Source organism: Lacerta agilis, chromosome 3 (genome assembly GCF_009819535.1).
Source record: "Lacerta agilis isolate rLacAgi1 chromosome 3, rLacAgi1.pri, whole genome shotgun sequence".
NCBI lineage: Eukaryota > Metazoa > Chordata > Lepidosauria > Squamata > Lacertidae > Lacerta > Lacerta agilis.
The window spans coordinates 6,805,761-6,820,533 of record NC_046314.1 but is presented as its reverse complement, the minus strand read 5'-3'; the positions used below and the strand labels follow the sequence as shown (position 1 = coordinate 6,820,533).

Sequence of the window (14,773 nt, the reverse complement as noted above, 5' to 3'; positions counted from 1 at the left end):
AAATAATAGCCTCGGTGGGTGACAAAACGCCGCCTCTTTTTTCCTTGGTTTTGCCGCTTAGCGGAATAAAAGAGAGGGTTTCTCAGTTGGGCTGCCTGGGTGTTTTGTGTTGTTTTTCTATGCAGAGGGGAGGGCTCGTGCAGAGGATCAAAGGCCTTGGCACTGAGAACCCATTTTTGGAAGGAAAGTGGCACTGAAATCATTGATGCTTCCACGCAGCGGTGTTTCCTATTGATATGTAAAGGAGGGAGGTGTGTGGGAATCCTGCCACCAGCTCTTCTGCCTTTGCATAGTAGAAACCAAAATCTTCTTTGCCCTTGATTACACACACACACACACACACACACAGCAACCTTTGGTCATTATAATCATGATCTTGTTGAACAATATATGAAGTCTGTACCACTGAAGAAGCCATAGCTGTCAACTTTTCCCTTTTCTTGCGAGGAATCCTATTCGGAATAAGGGAATTTCCCTTTAAAAAGTTGACAGCTATGGAAGAAGCCCATATGGGGGAAACAGGATGAGACTATTCCGGGAATCCTTGTTTGAAACTTGTGCCATTACAACAACTTGTGCACACCTGTTGACCTTTTGAAGATTCATGTGGAACCTGAAAAACTTTATCAAACCTTCCTTTGCACCTGTTGGCTCTCTCTATATATACAGGAAACACTAAGACTGCTATGACTTTTGGGGTTTGCATCCACTTGGTGGCTCTTTATTTGTTGTTTCTTCATTATTATATTATATATTTTTGGCTACACATTTTGTAGTGGTCAATATTTATTTTTAAATGCATTCAGCTGGTTACCTTTGGTGCTTAATTACACACACACACACACACACACACACAACATCAGTCTTAGGCAGCTGATTTCAGAGTAACATATCTCAGGAATTGTGCTTAGATGACCTCAGCTTTGTATCCTCATCTTAAACTTAAGCATGTTTACTCAGAAGTTAAGTCCCACTGAGTTCAGGACTTAATTGCATGCTATATATTTAATGGTTATTTGCTTCAGTCAACATCACTTTTGACCTGTTTTCCTACTGGTTGCTAAAGAGAGTTCTATACAGAAGCATAAGGACCAATTTATATAATATGAATCCCTTTCCCCCTTAGTTTTTAAAAATGGTTAAGGAACATTACATTTTAGAAGGTTTTGGGGAAAGTCCCCTCCCCTAAATTATTATAATATACCAACAAATATGAATTCATCGAGCCTTTCTCTTTTAGGTCATATCTGATACATATCAAAAACATCTGAAACTGCTGCTTAAATTTAAGGAAGATTTTTTTCACCCTCTTTTGTGCATGAGAAATCGATGGGGCTAATTCCTGTGCTACATAGGAAATAATAGAATTGCAAACATTCTTTTAATCCCTCCTTCAATACACTAGTTTAAGTCATGCTGTTCTGTACTAAAACCAACCACATTTCAGTATGGGAGGATATTTATGGTGCATGATGAATTCACTCATGCTATCCCCCCCAAAAAAAAATCCATATAAAAATGTTTTTGATGTACACTGCCAAGAGCCATGGGCTGGTGTTTTATTTTGATGCAATGGGGAGCTTCAATTTCAAAAAACAACTTTTGCGTTGTTTTTTCTTCTTCGTCATCAGATGAGTTCTCTGCAAAAGCACCCGGTATGTCTGCAGCAACTTTTCACCTCTGATTTACTAAGTTAAACATTTCATGCTCGTAAGAGACTCAGTCCTCCAGCCTCTTCCCCGGCAGCAGCGTCCGAAGGTGTAGCGCCACCAAACAGCACCCACAGGTGCAGCACAATCTGTACCTCTCTACTCAGAAGTAAGTTCCATTGTTCTCAATGGGGCTTGCTCCCAGGTCTGTTAGGACTGCAGCCTTTCAGCCAACGCTACACGCTTCCAACCCTCGTAACCTGATAAGACACCATTATTCCTCTCCCACACGAAACCACATACAGTAGTTTACTTTCCCAGCGCCTCTACCTTCTCATAATAATTTGCTTCAAACCTAAATTACATTTTTTTTTTACTTCAGCTAATTTACTGCGCGACTAACATTTTTATATACTGGTTTAAGAGATGATCTCTGACTCTTGTCATTGAAACTCTTCTAGCAATAAAGTATTGACTTCTCTACGCTTCTTCGCCTTAAAGTTCCGCGCACAAACTCAAACAGCAGCGGCACATTAATAAACTTTGTTGTTAACAGTGAATTGATGCCTGGCACAGTATTGTACTGCTTAGCTACTGCAACTTATTGAGTACCAAGAATGTGACTTGGTGAACTCCGGAATGTGAAATTTGCCGTGTTCCGTCCCACTCCACGCACTCGTATATTCTGGCTGAGATATCACCTTTATCCCAAACGAAAGTTTTCTTGACAGTGGCTGTAGTTTTTCCATCGTCCAGTAGACGGCATAAACGTTCAAGCCTTCAAATATCAGGCGACCGAGCAGGTTTTGTTTTAAATAATTAAACAAGCTGACTTTTTTTTTTAATCCAGCGAGTTTTTTTCGGTTGCTTTTGTTTTTGTATGAAGCAAGTAGTATATTAACATAAATTACGATGGTCCTATTTTTGTTAAAAAAAAGAGGCAAATACTAAATCAGGTGACAAAACATACCCATATTCATAACTCGAATTAAATATAAGCAAATTATCCCTCAGCACTTACCCCAAACCTGCTGAAGAGTATCGTATAAAGGACTGATTTATAGATCTTTAGTATTACAGCTATAGTATGTACACATGAAATTCTTTTGAGGCGTTTTCTGTAGTTTGAGAGAACTAAACTCCTGTGTCTGAAATTTAAATCATAACAACAAGCTCAATGTTCAAATGATTTTCCTCTGCACGCCAACAAGTTACAGCAGCTCTTTCGGAACTACAACCGTGAAGTGGTTGGGAAGAGTTTTGCGTGTTTCAGATGCATAAACCAGGCAAACTTATGCCTAGACCTCACCTCGACTTTTCTCGTTATGTGCAACTCCGCAACTTCACACGTTTAAGTTTCTGAAAGGCTTCCATTTTGACTTCGCGCCACGCTGCTCGCTCACGTAGAAGTTTTTCGTGACAAAAGTCGAGGGTAGTAACTCATTTCCCAGTTCATTTTAGTTTTTAACGAATTTATGGCGGTGTTTAGAAAAGTTTTAAGGGAACCGTAAATTTTATTAGGAATATTTTATTAAGCCCTCCGTTTAATTAATAAAAGACCTCTATAACTCTGAAAATGTCAGAGCTGGTAATTATGTTAAACAGTCTGACTGCCTTTCTCTCCTCTCCCTCTCCCTCTCCCTCCCCACCCCCTCCACCCCGCGCCTAAAGAGATTCAGGCATTTTAAAGACTTGAAAAGAAACGCCACTATGCAAAGTACAGCTTTCTCCACCTCCTCCTCCTCCTCCTCCTCTTCCTCCTCCTTCTTCACCTCTTTCTTTTTTTTCTTTTCTGCAGAATGCATTTTAGGCCTCTCATTCTCCATCCAGACTGTTTACTGAATACAGTTCCTTGGCTATTTTGTCTTTCCCTGTCCCGGTAGTACAACCTGACCTCTGGTTGACTCCTGAACTGGACCAGGCGCCCTTTGTTTTCAGAAGTCAGAATCCAGTAAACAAATCTTCTCCGACTCCAAGCGCCCCAGCCCATGCTTGCACATGGCCACTTGATTCATCTTCACTTAATCCCCCCCCCTCAGTTAACCTCCTTTTATTATCACCTTCTCAGGTTTTGCCCTTTAATGGATCTTTAAATAGTTTTCTTTTTCGCTTGCTCACAGACATTCATTAAGCGTTTGACTTCTTTTTTTTCCTTTCTGGTAAGGTCACCCTGATCACTTCAAACTCTTATCTGTAGCATTCCTTCATTATCTCTGCCACATTTAAAATCTGTTTTCTTTTGTTTGTTTTTCCTTATATCATGCCCTAAAACCTAAATACTGATGGATGGGAGGAAAAACACACTTGGGCTGCTGGTGTTAGTGTAATCACATCAGGCCGCTATTGTGTAACATCATCCAGCCTGTAAAGTTTGTTTGTTTGGGTGAATATTTAGTAATGTATGATGTCATGGATCGTCATATTAAAACCAGAGACTTGTACTCGGGAAGTTGGAAGGCAGGAACATTCTGTATAACGTCGTAGGCGCAAGAGACTGGTAGTTTACACTAGTGTAATCCTTCGGAAATAAATGTGACTACTCCAGAACAAATGGTTAATAATTTACGCCCTATCTGGGGTACACGTCTCATTCTTTTTCTTAAACTTGACATTTTAGTCAATGTTACTTGAGAGCGAGCCCCATTCAACTCATAGGATTTACGTTCGAGTAAACACGCATGAAATCGGGCTGCCCCAAGTTCTGTTAAAAGCATGTGCCCTGTTTTCAGAAATTACTATAGAAAAGTCTGCCCTGACCCTGAAACATCCTGGTGTGATTCACCATTGAAACTTTTGAGAACTTTGCTTCTCGTTTATATGAGAGGCCTGTAGAGGTGTAGCAGAGAGCCAGAATATAACCTCTGAGGAACTGAAACCAAATGGGCCGACTAGTCATCATTGAACACTCACAGAAGCGGCGCTCGAAACACAAGCAGAGCGCGCGTCCTTCTAGAAGCAGTAGTGCTTGGAAACAAAACAATAAAAGTTGTAGCCAGGGTTTTGTTTTTGTGTTTTTTTAAAGCTCGCTGCTCCCTTTTCGTCTCCTTTTGCACAGTTTTCTAAAAGAGTAAAGAGGCGACCGCAGCGAGACTGTATACTTCAGAGTCCTAATACTGGTGGGAAGTCAGTAACACAGTGAATTCAGATCCCAGGTTTTGGGTTGAATCGGGTCAGTGCTGGGGAGCGGGCGGGCGGGCGGTTATAGTTGCATTTCCTAAAAAGGCCATCTAGTTGTGAAGTGGGGCCGTTGTAGTAAAAAAGCACACAAAACCCAGCGCTGTCTCGGACAGTTTACGGACATAGTGAGGAACTGTGCGTTTACTTTTCCCTTTTAATAGATGATTAATTGCTGCCCGCTTAGTCTTTTTATGACCAGTATATTGCAACTCGATACGGCCACGGTGCAATTTCTCACAGCAAGTTCCCGCTGTAATAACTGTTTGCTAATTGTTTAAAACACACACACACACACACACAACCCTTATCCAGAAGGAGCTTTGCGCAAACAATTTGTACTACTGTAATTACACTGTAAAAGTGTTTTAGCCTCGATTGGGCTGAATTAATCTCAGAAAGGCCTGGGAATGACACTGGGCACAAGATGAATAGCTCCCTTCCTTTCCCTTTCTCCCAGACCCACCCCCTTCTAGAGAAGCATGGCACGGTTAGGAATGCTTCCCTAAGAGAAACTTGGGAAGCCAGGGGGGTCCCGCTTCTGTTATAGAGAAGCGCGCAGGAGGTCATGCTCCAGCTGGGCTTTAAAAGTGGCCAAAAACGCCTTACCTGGGAAGCTTAAATTTTCCCACCAGCCCCCCGCCGCTGGTGCGTAAGGCTGAGGTATCTCACCGCCTGATGGTGAGCCCCAAAATGGTGTGTGTGGTTGTTTGGAGTTTGTTTCTGAAAGAAGTTTGAAACCTCCTAACACAGATGTACCAGGGGAACAGTATTTCCTAGCATGCAGCAGATGGCTCGTCCTTTCTCTCTTTCCTTTCTATGTTTTTTCTTAAATAGAAGAATGCTTCTCCCCTCAGGTGAACTCGTTTCTTGGAAATATGAGCGTGGAGCGATTACTCTGCTGCTCTTCGGCCACATCCATAAGGCTGCTTGGACCCTATGTATGACTGCACGGCTGTTGGATTTTGCGCTTTATTCCCCCCACTCGTTGGACTGATCTGATAGATGTCAGACCTTCCTTTTCTTTCCCTTAATGCTCAACTTTTTATTATCTCACTCAGCCAACAACAGGTATCCGTCTCTAAAGAAAAGGGACCGGGAAAATAACATACCATTGTACGGGGAATTGTGGAAAAAGAGACCCCTTATTATTGTGAATCTTCGCCTTCAACTCCCAGAAGCGTCTGTGCGTGGTCCCCATTTCTGTTTGAAAAAAGCAAATTTAAATCAACCCCTCCCGTCCTTTAGAAATACATGTTTTATGGCCAAAAAAGCCTTAATTGCAGCACGCAGGAGACAGAAAGCGAGGCTGTGCTGTTGGAAGCAGCAGCAAAATATTTCTGTTAACGTTTCACTTAAGAGTCTTCTTTGGCCCGAACCAACCCTTATGTGATTTATTTCTGTTGAAATATATTGGTAGAGCATGTGAGAAGAAAACCATAACATTGCCACGGTGCTAGATCATAGAGGACAGAAATTCTTAATTCGAGGAATGAATTGGAACAATAACAAACTTTTTTTAAAAAAAAAATCTGGAACACTTCATGATAACTACCTCTGCTGCCTATAAAAGGTACCAAACTGCAGCTTTTACTGTCACGTGTGAACAGGATGCACTCCTGGAGATGCGATCCCGTATCCATCTCACCTCTTGTCTTTCTGGAATCACTAGGGGCAGGGGGAAGCCATCTGTGTGTGCCGAGCAAGAAAGAAACATTATACCCAGACAAAGTGACAGAAGTGTAAACGAGCTCACAAAGCCCACTCCAAAACAGAAGAGAGAGCGCTGGATCTCACACTTTACCCCTTTTTAAAGAGGCAAACCAAGAAACACCAAGACAAAGTCTTTTTTCCACCCGCCCTCTCTGTTGAATAGTAGCAGCGGTCCTATTCCACTTTTGGATTAAATGCCAACACAGGGCAAGGCAAGTGAGCAATCTTTCTGAACTTATCAACTTCGGTTCTCTGTGAAGACGCTGAAGTGGCTTTTTGGGGAAGAGGCGCTCCCCGCAGATCGAAGCTCCCTGCTGATCGATTATTTGATAATTGATTTCCCCAAAAAAACCAATCCATGCCTGGCTTTTCGAGAAAAGGTCCTGATTGGATTACAGCTGCTCCACTGCTGCCTGCGGCGGGGGAGATTCCCCCTTCTATGAGGTTTTCAAAAGGAATGGAGGGGAGTCGGTGGGGGCGGGGAAACCCTGCCTGGCGGAGATCTCTGCTCTTGGGGGGGGGGAGATGTTGCAGTTTTGAGACAACTCCTTGTGCAAACGCCTCGCCTCGGACGACGGAGGTGCAATTCTAGCAAAGAAGCCTGGATTCCTCCCCTAATAGGGCTTTCTTCTCCCTTAACTCCGCTTCCTTTTGTATTCGCTTGCTGCGAGAGGAAGAAAGGGGGACGCGTAAAAGTCCTGCAATTTCAAGGCGCCGGGCAGAGGTTCGCTTTTACAGAGCGGAGAGTAAATAGAAATTAATCACTTATTTCTAGACAAAGGAAATGGCCACTAGCCTCGGAGGTTGCTAACAGTGTGGTGAGGGGTCGCTGCTGGATGTGCCCTAGATGTGACACGGGGGCGGGGAGTGGGCGATCGTGTGCACCAGACACAGCCCCCCCCCATCTCGTGGGTGGGTGTTTTGTGTGTGTGTGTGTGTGTGTGTGTGTGTGTGAGAGAGAGAGAGAGAGAGAGAGAGAGAGCGTGAGAGCGAGAGCGCTGTCTTCAGAACTGACCTCGGTCCCATTTGATGAACCTAAGCAGAACCACAGTCACAGAAGCAGACTGGGAACTAAAAAAGAAAGAAAGAAAGAGGGGGGGGAGAGATTGGATAGGAAAGGTGGAAAAAGCCCTAAACGTTGAAGGGGCAGAGGAGAAGAAGATAAGAGAAATTCCGTGCAAAAGAACACACACACACACACACACAACCTTCAACGCCACGTTGGGGGGGATGAGTTTAAAGAGAAACCGCCCAACTCCAGAAAGCCCATTTTCTCTAGACTTTCGCCCCTGTTAGTGATTCAGAAGGTAGCAAAGGAGAAGCTGCAAGTGAGGGGAGGGGGTAGTCCGGAGGAACCGCGCTCCAAGGCAAGCCTCCAAAACATTCGTGAATCTTTTCAAACATCAGGGAAGGTCTGCCACTTGAGGCTTCTGGCAGGCACAACCGATGCCCACAGGGAAATCTCACAAAAAATATAAATAAAGGGAGGTTGTTTTAATGCACGTGTTAATAATAGGTGTCCTCATTTTAACTTCTGCTGAGAAAACGTACAGGAGGAGACATCTTTCCAGCATGCATTTATGTTGAGCTGGACTCCAGAGAAGTCCTCCATCCTCCAGTTAACTTTTTCCTTTCCACGAGGACGCTGTGCCAGGACCCCAGGAGGAAAGTACTTGCGGAGGCCTAGTGGAAAATTCATTGGAGACTGGACCCAAGACCAAAAAAACAAACAAAAAACTACCCCCCAAACCAAACCGCAGGAAAATCTCCTCCCCCCCTTTTTTTTTTTAAAAAGACGCGGCCTTCCCGGTCCCTTATGTTTCGCCATCTTCTTCCCCAAGTGACAGAGTGGATCTTCTGTACGCCTTGGTTCCCACTCTCCTCGCACCCACCCAGCACACGAAGTTGCTTCCTACACACACACCCCACACCACCCCCCTTTAAACTGCACTGCGAAGGACTGGCCTTCAAGCTGACCCTTTTCTTTTTCCCTCCTGTCTATTATGCAGTACGACGATTTACCCCATTACGGTGGGATGGATGGAGTGGGGATCCCGAGCACCATGTACGGGGACCCCCATGCCGCCAGATCCATGCAGCCCGTCCACCACATGAATCACGGTCCTCCGCTTCACTCCCATCAATACCCGCACACAGCTCACACCAACGCCATGCCCCCAAGCATGGGCTCCTCCGTCAATGACGCTTTAAAGAGAGATAAAGATGCCGTTTATGGGTAGGTACAGCTAGCATCAGGTTCATTAGCTTAAGACGTGCTCCTTCCTTCCCCGTGCTTCCCCTCCCTGGTGAAAGCCACCGTTTACCCGAGACCGTAGGTAAATAATCTGGGGCAGCCGAGGCTTTGCATGGGGGTGGCGGGGGGTTGATTTCAGTGCCTCTCCTTGCCAATCGATCTCGGATGCACAAATAAACACCCTCTCAGAGAGAGGTTTTGAAGGATAAATGCAAAGAGGCTGAGCCACTTTACAACAAAATATTGAGTACTATCATTCTAAACACCGCAACACACCTCGCCTAAACCCATGAATATAGGTAGAGAAGGAAAGAAGGGAAATCTTTTCAGGAAGAGTTGAGAAATAATGGATATTTCCTTTGCCCCCCCCCCCCTTCTACGTTAAAGTAAAACATTTTAAAATCTAACAAACTTAAATAATGTTTCATTTAAAATGAGAACTCCAGGGCTGACTTCAAAGTTGCAACCGCACGTCTCTCTATAGCATTTGAAGCCTCTCCAACGTGGGAACTTTAAAATTAAGGGGTTTTTTTGGGGGGGGGGGGCTTGATCTGTGTCACAAATATGACTTAAAAGGAATGATCACCAATTCAGTTACAATTCGGAGTGTGAAGCACAAGGTGTAAAATAAAGGAGGACATAATGTTGCTGTGGCAAAATGTTTAAAACGTGAGATTACATCAATCCCAAAAGGTAATTTATTATAGTGCAGTAACCGGGGAGTGTGTGTGAGAGAGAGCAAGAGAGCTTGGAAAGGGATAGTCTAGGCCAACTGGAGAGGAAGGGCTACAGATAGGTGACTTTTCAGGGGACGTACCCCCCACCCTACCCTCCACGCCTGCACCCCCACCCGTTCCAAGCCTGGTTGGCAATTTAGCTGAGCTGCGTAACTTCGCAGCCCACTCCAAATTATAAATAAAAACGGAGTCCCCACTCCACCTTAGTGTACATGAGGCCCCATTCGGTCTTCCCCTACAACTAAACCTACAAAATGAAGATTCGGGGGTGGGGTTTTTTTTGGGGGGGGGGAGGATTTCAAAATGGCAACTAGACCCGAGGTTAGCAAGTTTGCTTCAAAACGGCCATCCTGGAGATCTCTATGGCTCAGGGCCTTGGGATCCAGGTCTGGAGAGTAGTAAAGGGAGCAGTGATTGGAGGAGTGGGTGTAAAAAGCCGGGTGTGTGTGTGTGTGCCGGTGGCTGAGGAGACCTGCTGCTGTAAACTTCATTTTGGACGCTCCTCTTGAATTTGCTGTAATTGCTGTGTCGTCTTGTGTGTTGCTTTGGTGACTCTTGTATTTTTCTTTCAGACACCCCCTCTTCCCACTCTTAGCACTGATTTTTGAGAAATGTGAATTAGCGACATGCACTCCCCGGGAACCCGGGGTGGCGGGCGGCGATGTTTGCTCCTCAGAGTCTTTCAACGAAGACATAGCAGTGTTTGCCAAACAGGTCAGAAAACAAGTCTCAATGCAAAATCTCTTGCACTTTCCCTTCTGTACTGTTCCAAATGCCCGATGATGACGAGAGTAATAGCAGCAGCAGCAGCAGTAATAATAATAGCACTAATATTAAGTGACAAGGCTAGAATGCATTTGGAACTGTTATCCCTTGTCACACACGCCCCCTCCCCGGAATGGAGCGCAAGCCTCTGGCCTCAGGTTCCTCCCCACATTGACTTGGGTGCGAGCCTCGGAGGTTTTCTGCCCTCTGCCCGCCACCTTGCAAAGGAGCTTGCTTAAGGTTTTTGGACCAAGGCGCAGCTGACGCTCGAAAGGCTCTGGCTGGCGTGGCGAAAGTACTAGTGGCTTCAGCCACCCAAAGTATTCTCGGTGCCTTCGCTTCGCTTCCCTAAGCGGGTGCCTTCCAAATCCAGCAGTCGGGGGCTTTGCATGAAAGATTGCACAATGGACCCCACGGATGCTGTGTTCAGGAAGAATCCTAGCGATGCGCCCCCCTATCCACTGCACCTCTTGCTTTTTTGGAACTTCTTAGTGCAAAGAAGGGAGCGAGCCACCTCTGCATGCTAGCCAGGAAAAGAAAGCACATTTCCCAGGGATATTGACAGACGTGAAGACGAGTTCACATAGACATAGTCTACTCCAAAATAGAATAGAAAGCTGCATTTCATAGCTTTTAAAAAAGCCCAACAGAAAGCCCCTCTCTCTCTTTTTTTCATTGCACGATTGGTGGGCGACACTTTCTATTATTATTTCCCTTTTGGACTAAATCCTAACGCAGGGCAAGTGATCACTTTCTAAACTGATCAACTTCGGTTCTGCGTAAAGAAGCCGAAGTGGCTTTTTTGGGGGGGAGGAGGCGCTCCCGGCAGATCGAAGCTCCCTGCTGATCGATTATTTGATAATTGATTTCCCCCTCAACCAATGCACGCCCGGCTTTCGAAAAGGCGATCCTGATTGGACTACAGCTCCTCCACTGCTGCCTACTGAGATTTGGGTGAGCTCATTCTCTATCCTACGGCGGGGGAGATTCCCCCCCCCCTCTTCTGTAGGGTTTTCGAAGCTTGGGAAGGGAATGGAGGGGAGTCGGTGGGGGCGGGGAAACCCTGCCTGGCGGAGATCTCTGCTCTGGGGGGGAAAGATGTAGCAGTTTTGAGACAACTCCTTGTGCAAACGCCTCGCCTCGGACGACGGAGGTGCAATTCCAGCAAAGAAGTCTGGATTCCTCCCCTAATAGGGCTTTCTTCTCTCTTAACTCCGCTTCCTTTTGTATTCGCTTGCCGCGAGAGGAAGAAAGGGGGACGCGTAAAAGTCCTGCAATTTCAAGGCGCCGGGCAGAGGCTCGCTTTTGCAGAGCGGAGAGTAAATAGAAATTAACCACTTATTTCCAGACAAAGGAAATGGCCACTAGCTTCGGAGGTTGCTAACAGTGTGGTGAGGGGTCGCTGCTGGATGTGCCCTAGATGTGACACGGGGGCGGGGAGTGGGCGATCGTGTGCACCAGACACAGCCTTCTCTGTGTGTGTGTTTGTGTTCCCTCCAGAACTGACCTCGGTCCCTTTTGGTGAGCCTAAGCAGATACACGACCAGCGTCTCTTAAGTCACAAAAACAGATTCACTAACCTGCCTGGGAACTAATAAAGAGGAAAGGAAAGGAAAGGAAAGAAAGGGGTGATGTTGAGAGGGGAGGGGGCCCTGCAAAACGGCGGCGTTAAGCGCCAGAGAGAGAGGGAAATGAGAATTCGCGTACAAAAGAAAGCACACACGCACACACCGTCTCCAAGGCCACACTGGGGTGGATGTAAAGAAACCACCCAGCCGCAGCAACCGGAGCGAGCGAGCCCTTTCCCCCCTCGTCTCTCCCCCGGTGTAAGCGAGTCGGGAAGCAGCGAAGGCGAGTCTGGAAGGGAAGGGGAGCCGCCGGTGGGGATCTTCCGACGAGCAGGGCAGGAGGAACCGCGCGCTCCTCCGAGGCTTCAGTCATTGTTCGCTCCTCTCTGCCAGCGCGCTCGCCTCTGTGTGTGTGTGTGTGTGTGTGTGTGTGTGTGTTTTGTTAATGGGGAAGCCTCTGCTAGCAGCTCTTCCCTTGCCTTGCGGCTCACCCAACCCACCCCTGCGCTGCGAGCGTAGTTGATGCAGCCCGCTGCATTGTGTAAGACGCGACCTGTTATGGCCACCACTACTTCCGGGTTCCAGCATTCTGGTCCAAATCCACCTCTCCGCCTGTGTGCAACGCACACTTTACACACGCACGGGAGACTTGCAGCAGGCAGCATCGATCGTGGCTCCTTTAAGACAAACTCAGACAGCCTTCTTTTCTCTCTCTCTCTCTCCCCCCCCCCATTTTCTTTTCTTTTCTTTTTTTTTTCTTTCTTTCAAAAAAACCCCCCTCTTCCTCTAGGCTTCTCCAGTTGCACGGAGGGAAGAGAGAAAATCTGATTAGGAATTAGGACTGAATCAAGCGAGGGAGAAAGAGAAAGGGGAAGAGGAGGAGGAGGAGGAGGAGGAGGAGGAGGAGGAGGAGGAGGAGGAGGAGGAGGAGGACAGAAAGAAAGCTTTTAGAGCTCATATGCTTTTGATGTTAACATTTGAGGTGTCCTGACCACTGGAAGCACACACGGAGGATTCTCATCATTCATTCACCACCTTTGACAACCTCTCCTTTGATTGACAGCTGGAGTGGCAAAAAGTCATGCGAGTTGGTAGTTGGGTTTGAGAGGCACTTTTTATTTTTTATTTTTTATTTTATTTTTCCAAAAAAAAAAAAACCACCAACAACAACAAACCAAACTGATTTGGGAGAAAGGATATTTTGCTTTCTCCCCGTCGCTGTCTTGGAAACCAAAAGGGAAGAGTGTGAGCGACGCGGGAAAAGGAAGGAAGGAAAAGAAGAGGAGAGAGAAGCTTCTTTTCTTTTTTCTTTTTTAAATGCTGAATGATCGTGCCGCTTCTCTGAGGTCCCTCCGGCTGAAGAAGACTCTGGTCGGCTGCTCAAGCTACTGGCGACTCTAAAGGATTCTTTTTCCCTTTATTTTGGGGGGTGGGTGGGTGGGGGAGAGCACGTTTTGTTTCTTTTCACGCTGGCCTTAAAGAGGATATATTAGAAGTTGAAAGGGAAGGGGTGCGAAGCAGGCCGATGGCGCAAAGGGTACGTATTATTATTATTATTTTTAATTCGTGATTTCCGAGTAACATAACATTGAAACGTGGATCTTAGAGACACTGTGAGGAGGGGGGAGTTTTGTATACTTTCAGAAACACACGAGGGAGCGTGTAAAGTCTATTACTGTTTTGAAAGGAGCATGTGTTTTTTTTTAAACTGTGCATGTCCAACGTTATGAGATGCACCGGAGACCTTGGTTCCATTTATTCGTAATATTAATTCATACCACAGGCCACCTACTAGAAGCAGACGCTGCCTACACACGCAGCCTCGAAACTGAATGCAGTTCCTTTTAATATTCAGTTTCTATGTCTCTCAAAGTAATTAAGGCACTAAATAATATGCCAATGCCTTTGGACCTTTAGGATACGGTAATAATATCTTTACAGTTAATAAAGAACTTATTTAAAATAACATTACTGTAAATGGAAGGGGGGGCAATCAGAGCAGTCCATACATTCCAACCAAGATGTTGTTTTGAACACATTTTCATATGTAATGTTGACTCCAAATAACAGTTACACGCACTTGTGTGTTCCTAACATTACTATCTATTATTTATTTTATTAAATGGACACCATCACCCCCCCTCACACACACACACACCCGAAAAAAGTTTACCAGTTTAGGAAGACTGTTGATAGTGGCAAGAATAATGCAACCAAGAGGGCATTTAAAAGGAAATTTAACCTCTCGAATACATTTTCTGGCACACTTTTGGCAATGCACCTCTCACACACCACAGTTGGAAAAAGAAAGTTGGTCCACTGATCCTTTTTCATTTACTTTTTCAGTTCAAGCAGCTGGAAGGACTCCCCCCCCCTCCCCAAATTCTCCACACCCTCATTTGTCCTTAATTAACTAGATATTGAAATGGCAGAGTGACCTCCCCACCACCACCACCACCTCACTAACACAGCTTTCCTCCGAAGGAACAAAAAATAAATAAATCTTGTTTTGGGCACCTGGCTCTAAATACTAAGCTGAGCTTCCCAGAGTAAATGCTAAGAAAAGCAGTCGATGGACTACTTTTGAAAGTAGTCAGAGCTGGAGAATCCTAAACGAACTATTAAATAAATTTCTCCCTCCCTTAAACAAGATCCTGATTTTAGCTTTGTCACACAAACACCTGAAGCCTGATATTTGTGTATGGGACTTCTCAAAAGCGGTAAACTTTAGGACAGGATAAGCTTGGGTGAATTAATTATTTAAAATACTCTCTGTCAGTTGTGCAAAAGACTAACTTTTGTCCCACCGCCCCACCCACACCCCTGAAAACACAGCCCCAAATAAACTTGCTTGAAATAGTGATTCTAAATGGGATATTTCTATTTTTGTGCTCCTGTACCTTCCTGAATCTT

At 45.4% G+C, this 14,773-nt stretch overlaps 2 protein-coding genes across 6 annotated transcripts in view; both read left to right on the top strand.

Annotated features, from left to right (window-relative positions):
* The first annotated feature begins 8,506 nt into the window (after nucleotides 1-8,506).
* On the top strand, nucleotides 8,507-12,917 carry LOC117043241 (homeobox protein Meis1-like). 3 transcript variants are annotated; one of them, XM_033142713.1, is made up of 2 exons: nucleotides 8,507-8,772; nucleotides 12,651-12,917. In XM_033142713.1, the coding sequence occupies exons 1-2, from the start codon at nucleotides 8,540-8,542 to the stop codon at nucleotides 12,697-12,699; spliced, it is 282 nt and encodes a 93-aa protein (XP_032998604.1). In that variant the 5' UTR covers nucleotides 8,507-8,539; the 3' UTR covers nucleotides 12,700-12,917. The 3 variants fall into 3 exon arrangements, 1 of the variants encoding a protein (XP_032998604.1); XR_004426163.1 differs by lacking the exon at nucleotides 8,507-8,772 and adding an exon at nucleotides 11,080-11,246; XR_004426164.1 differs by lacking the exon at nucleotides 8,507-8,772 and adding an exon at nucleotides 11,771-11,813.
* A 378-nt stretch (nucleotides 12,918-13,295) lies between these two features.
* Nucleotides 13,296-14,773, top strand: part of LOC117043239 (homeobox protein Meis1) — a 156,959-nt gene continuing 155,481 nt past the window's right edge. For all 3 annotated transcript variants that reach the window (XM_033142710.1, XM_033142712.1, XM_033142711.1), the window contains exon 1: nucleotides 13,296-13,397. In XM_033142710.1, the coding sequence (XP_032998601.1) occupies nucleotides 13,386-13,397 (12 nt within the window). In that variant the 5' untranslated portion in view covers nucleotides 13,296-13,385. The remainder of the gene's footprint in view (nucleotides 13,398-14,773) is intronic.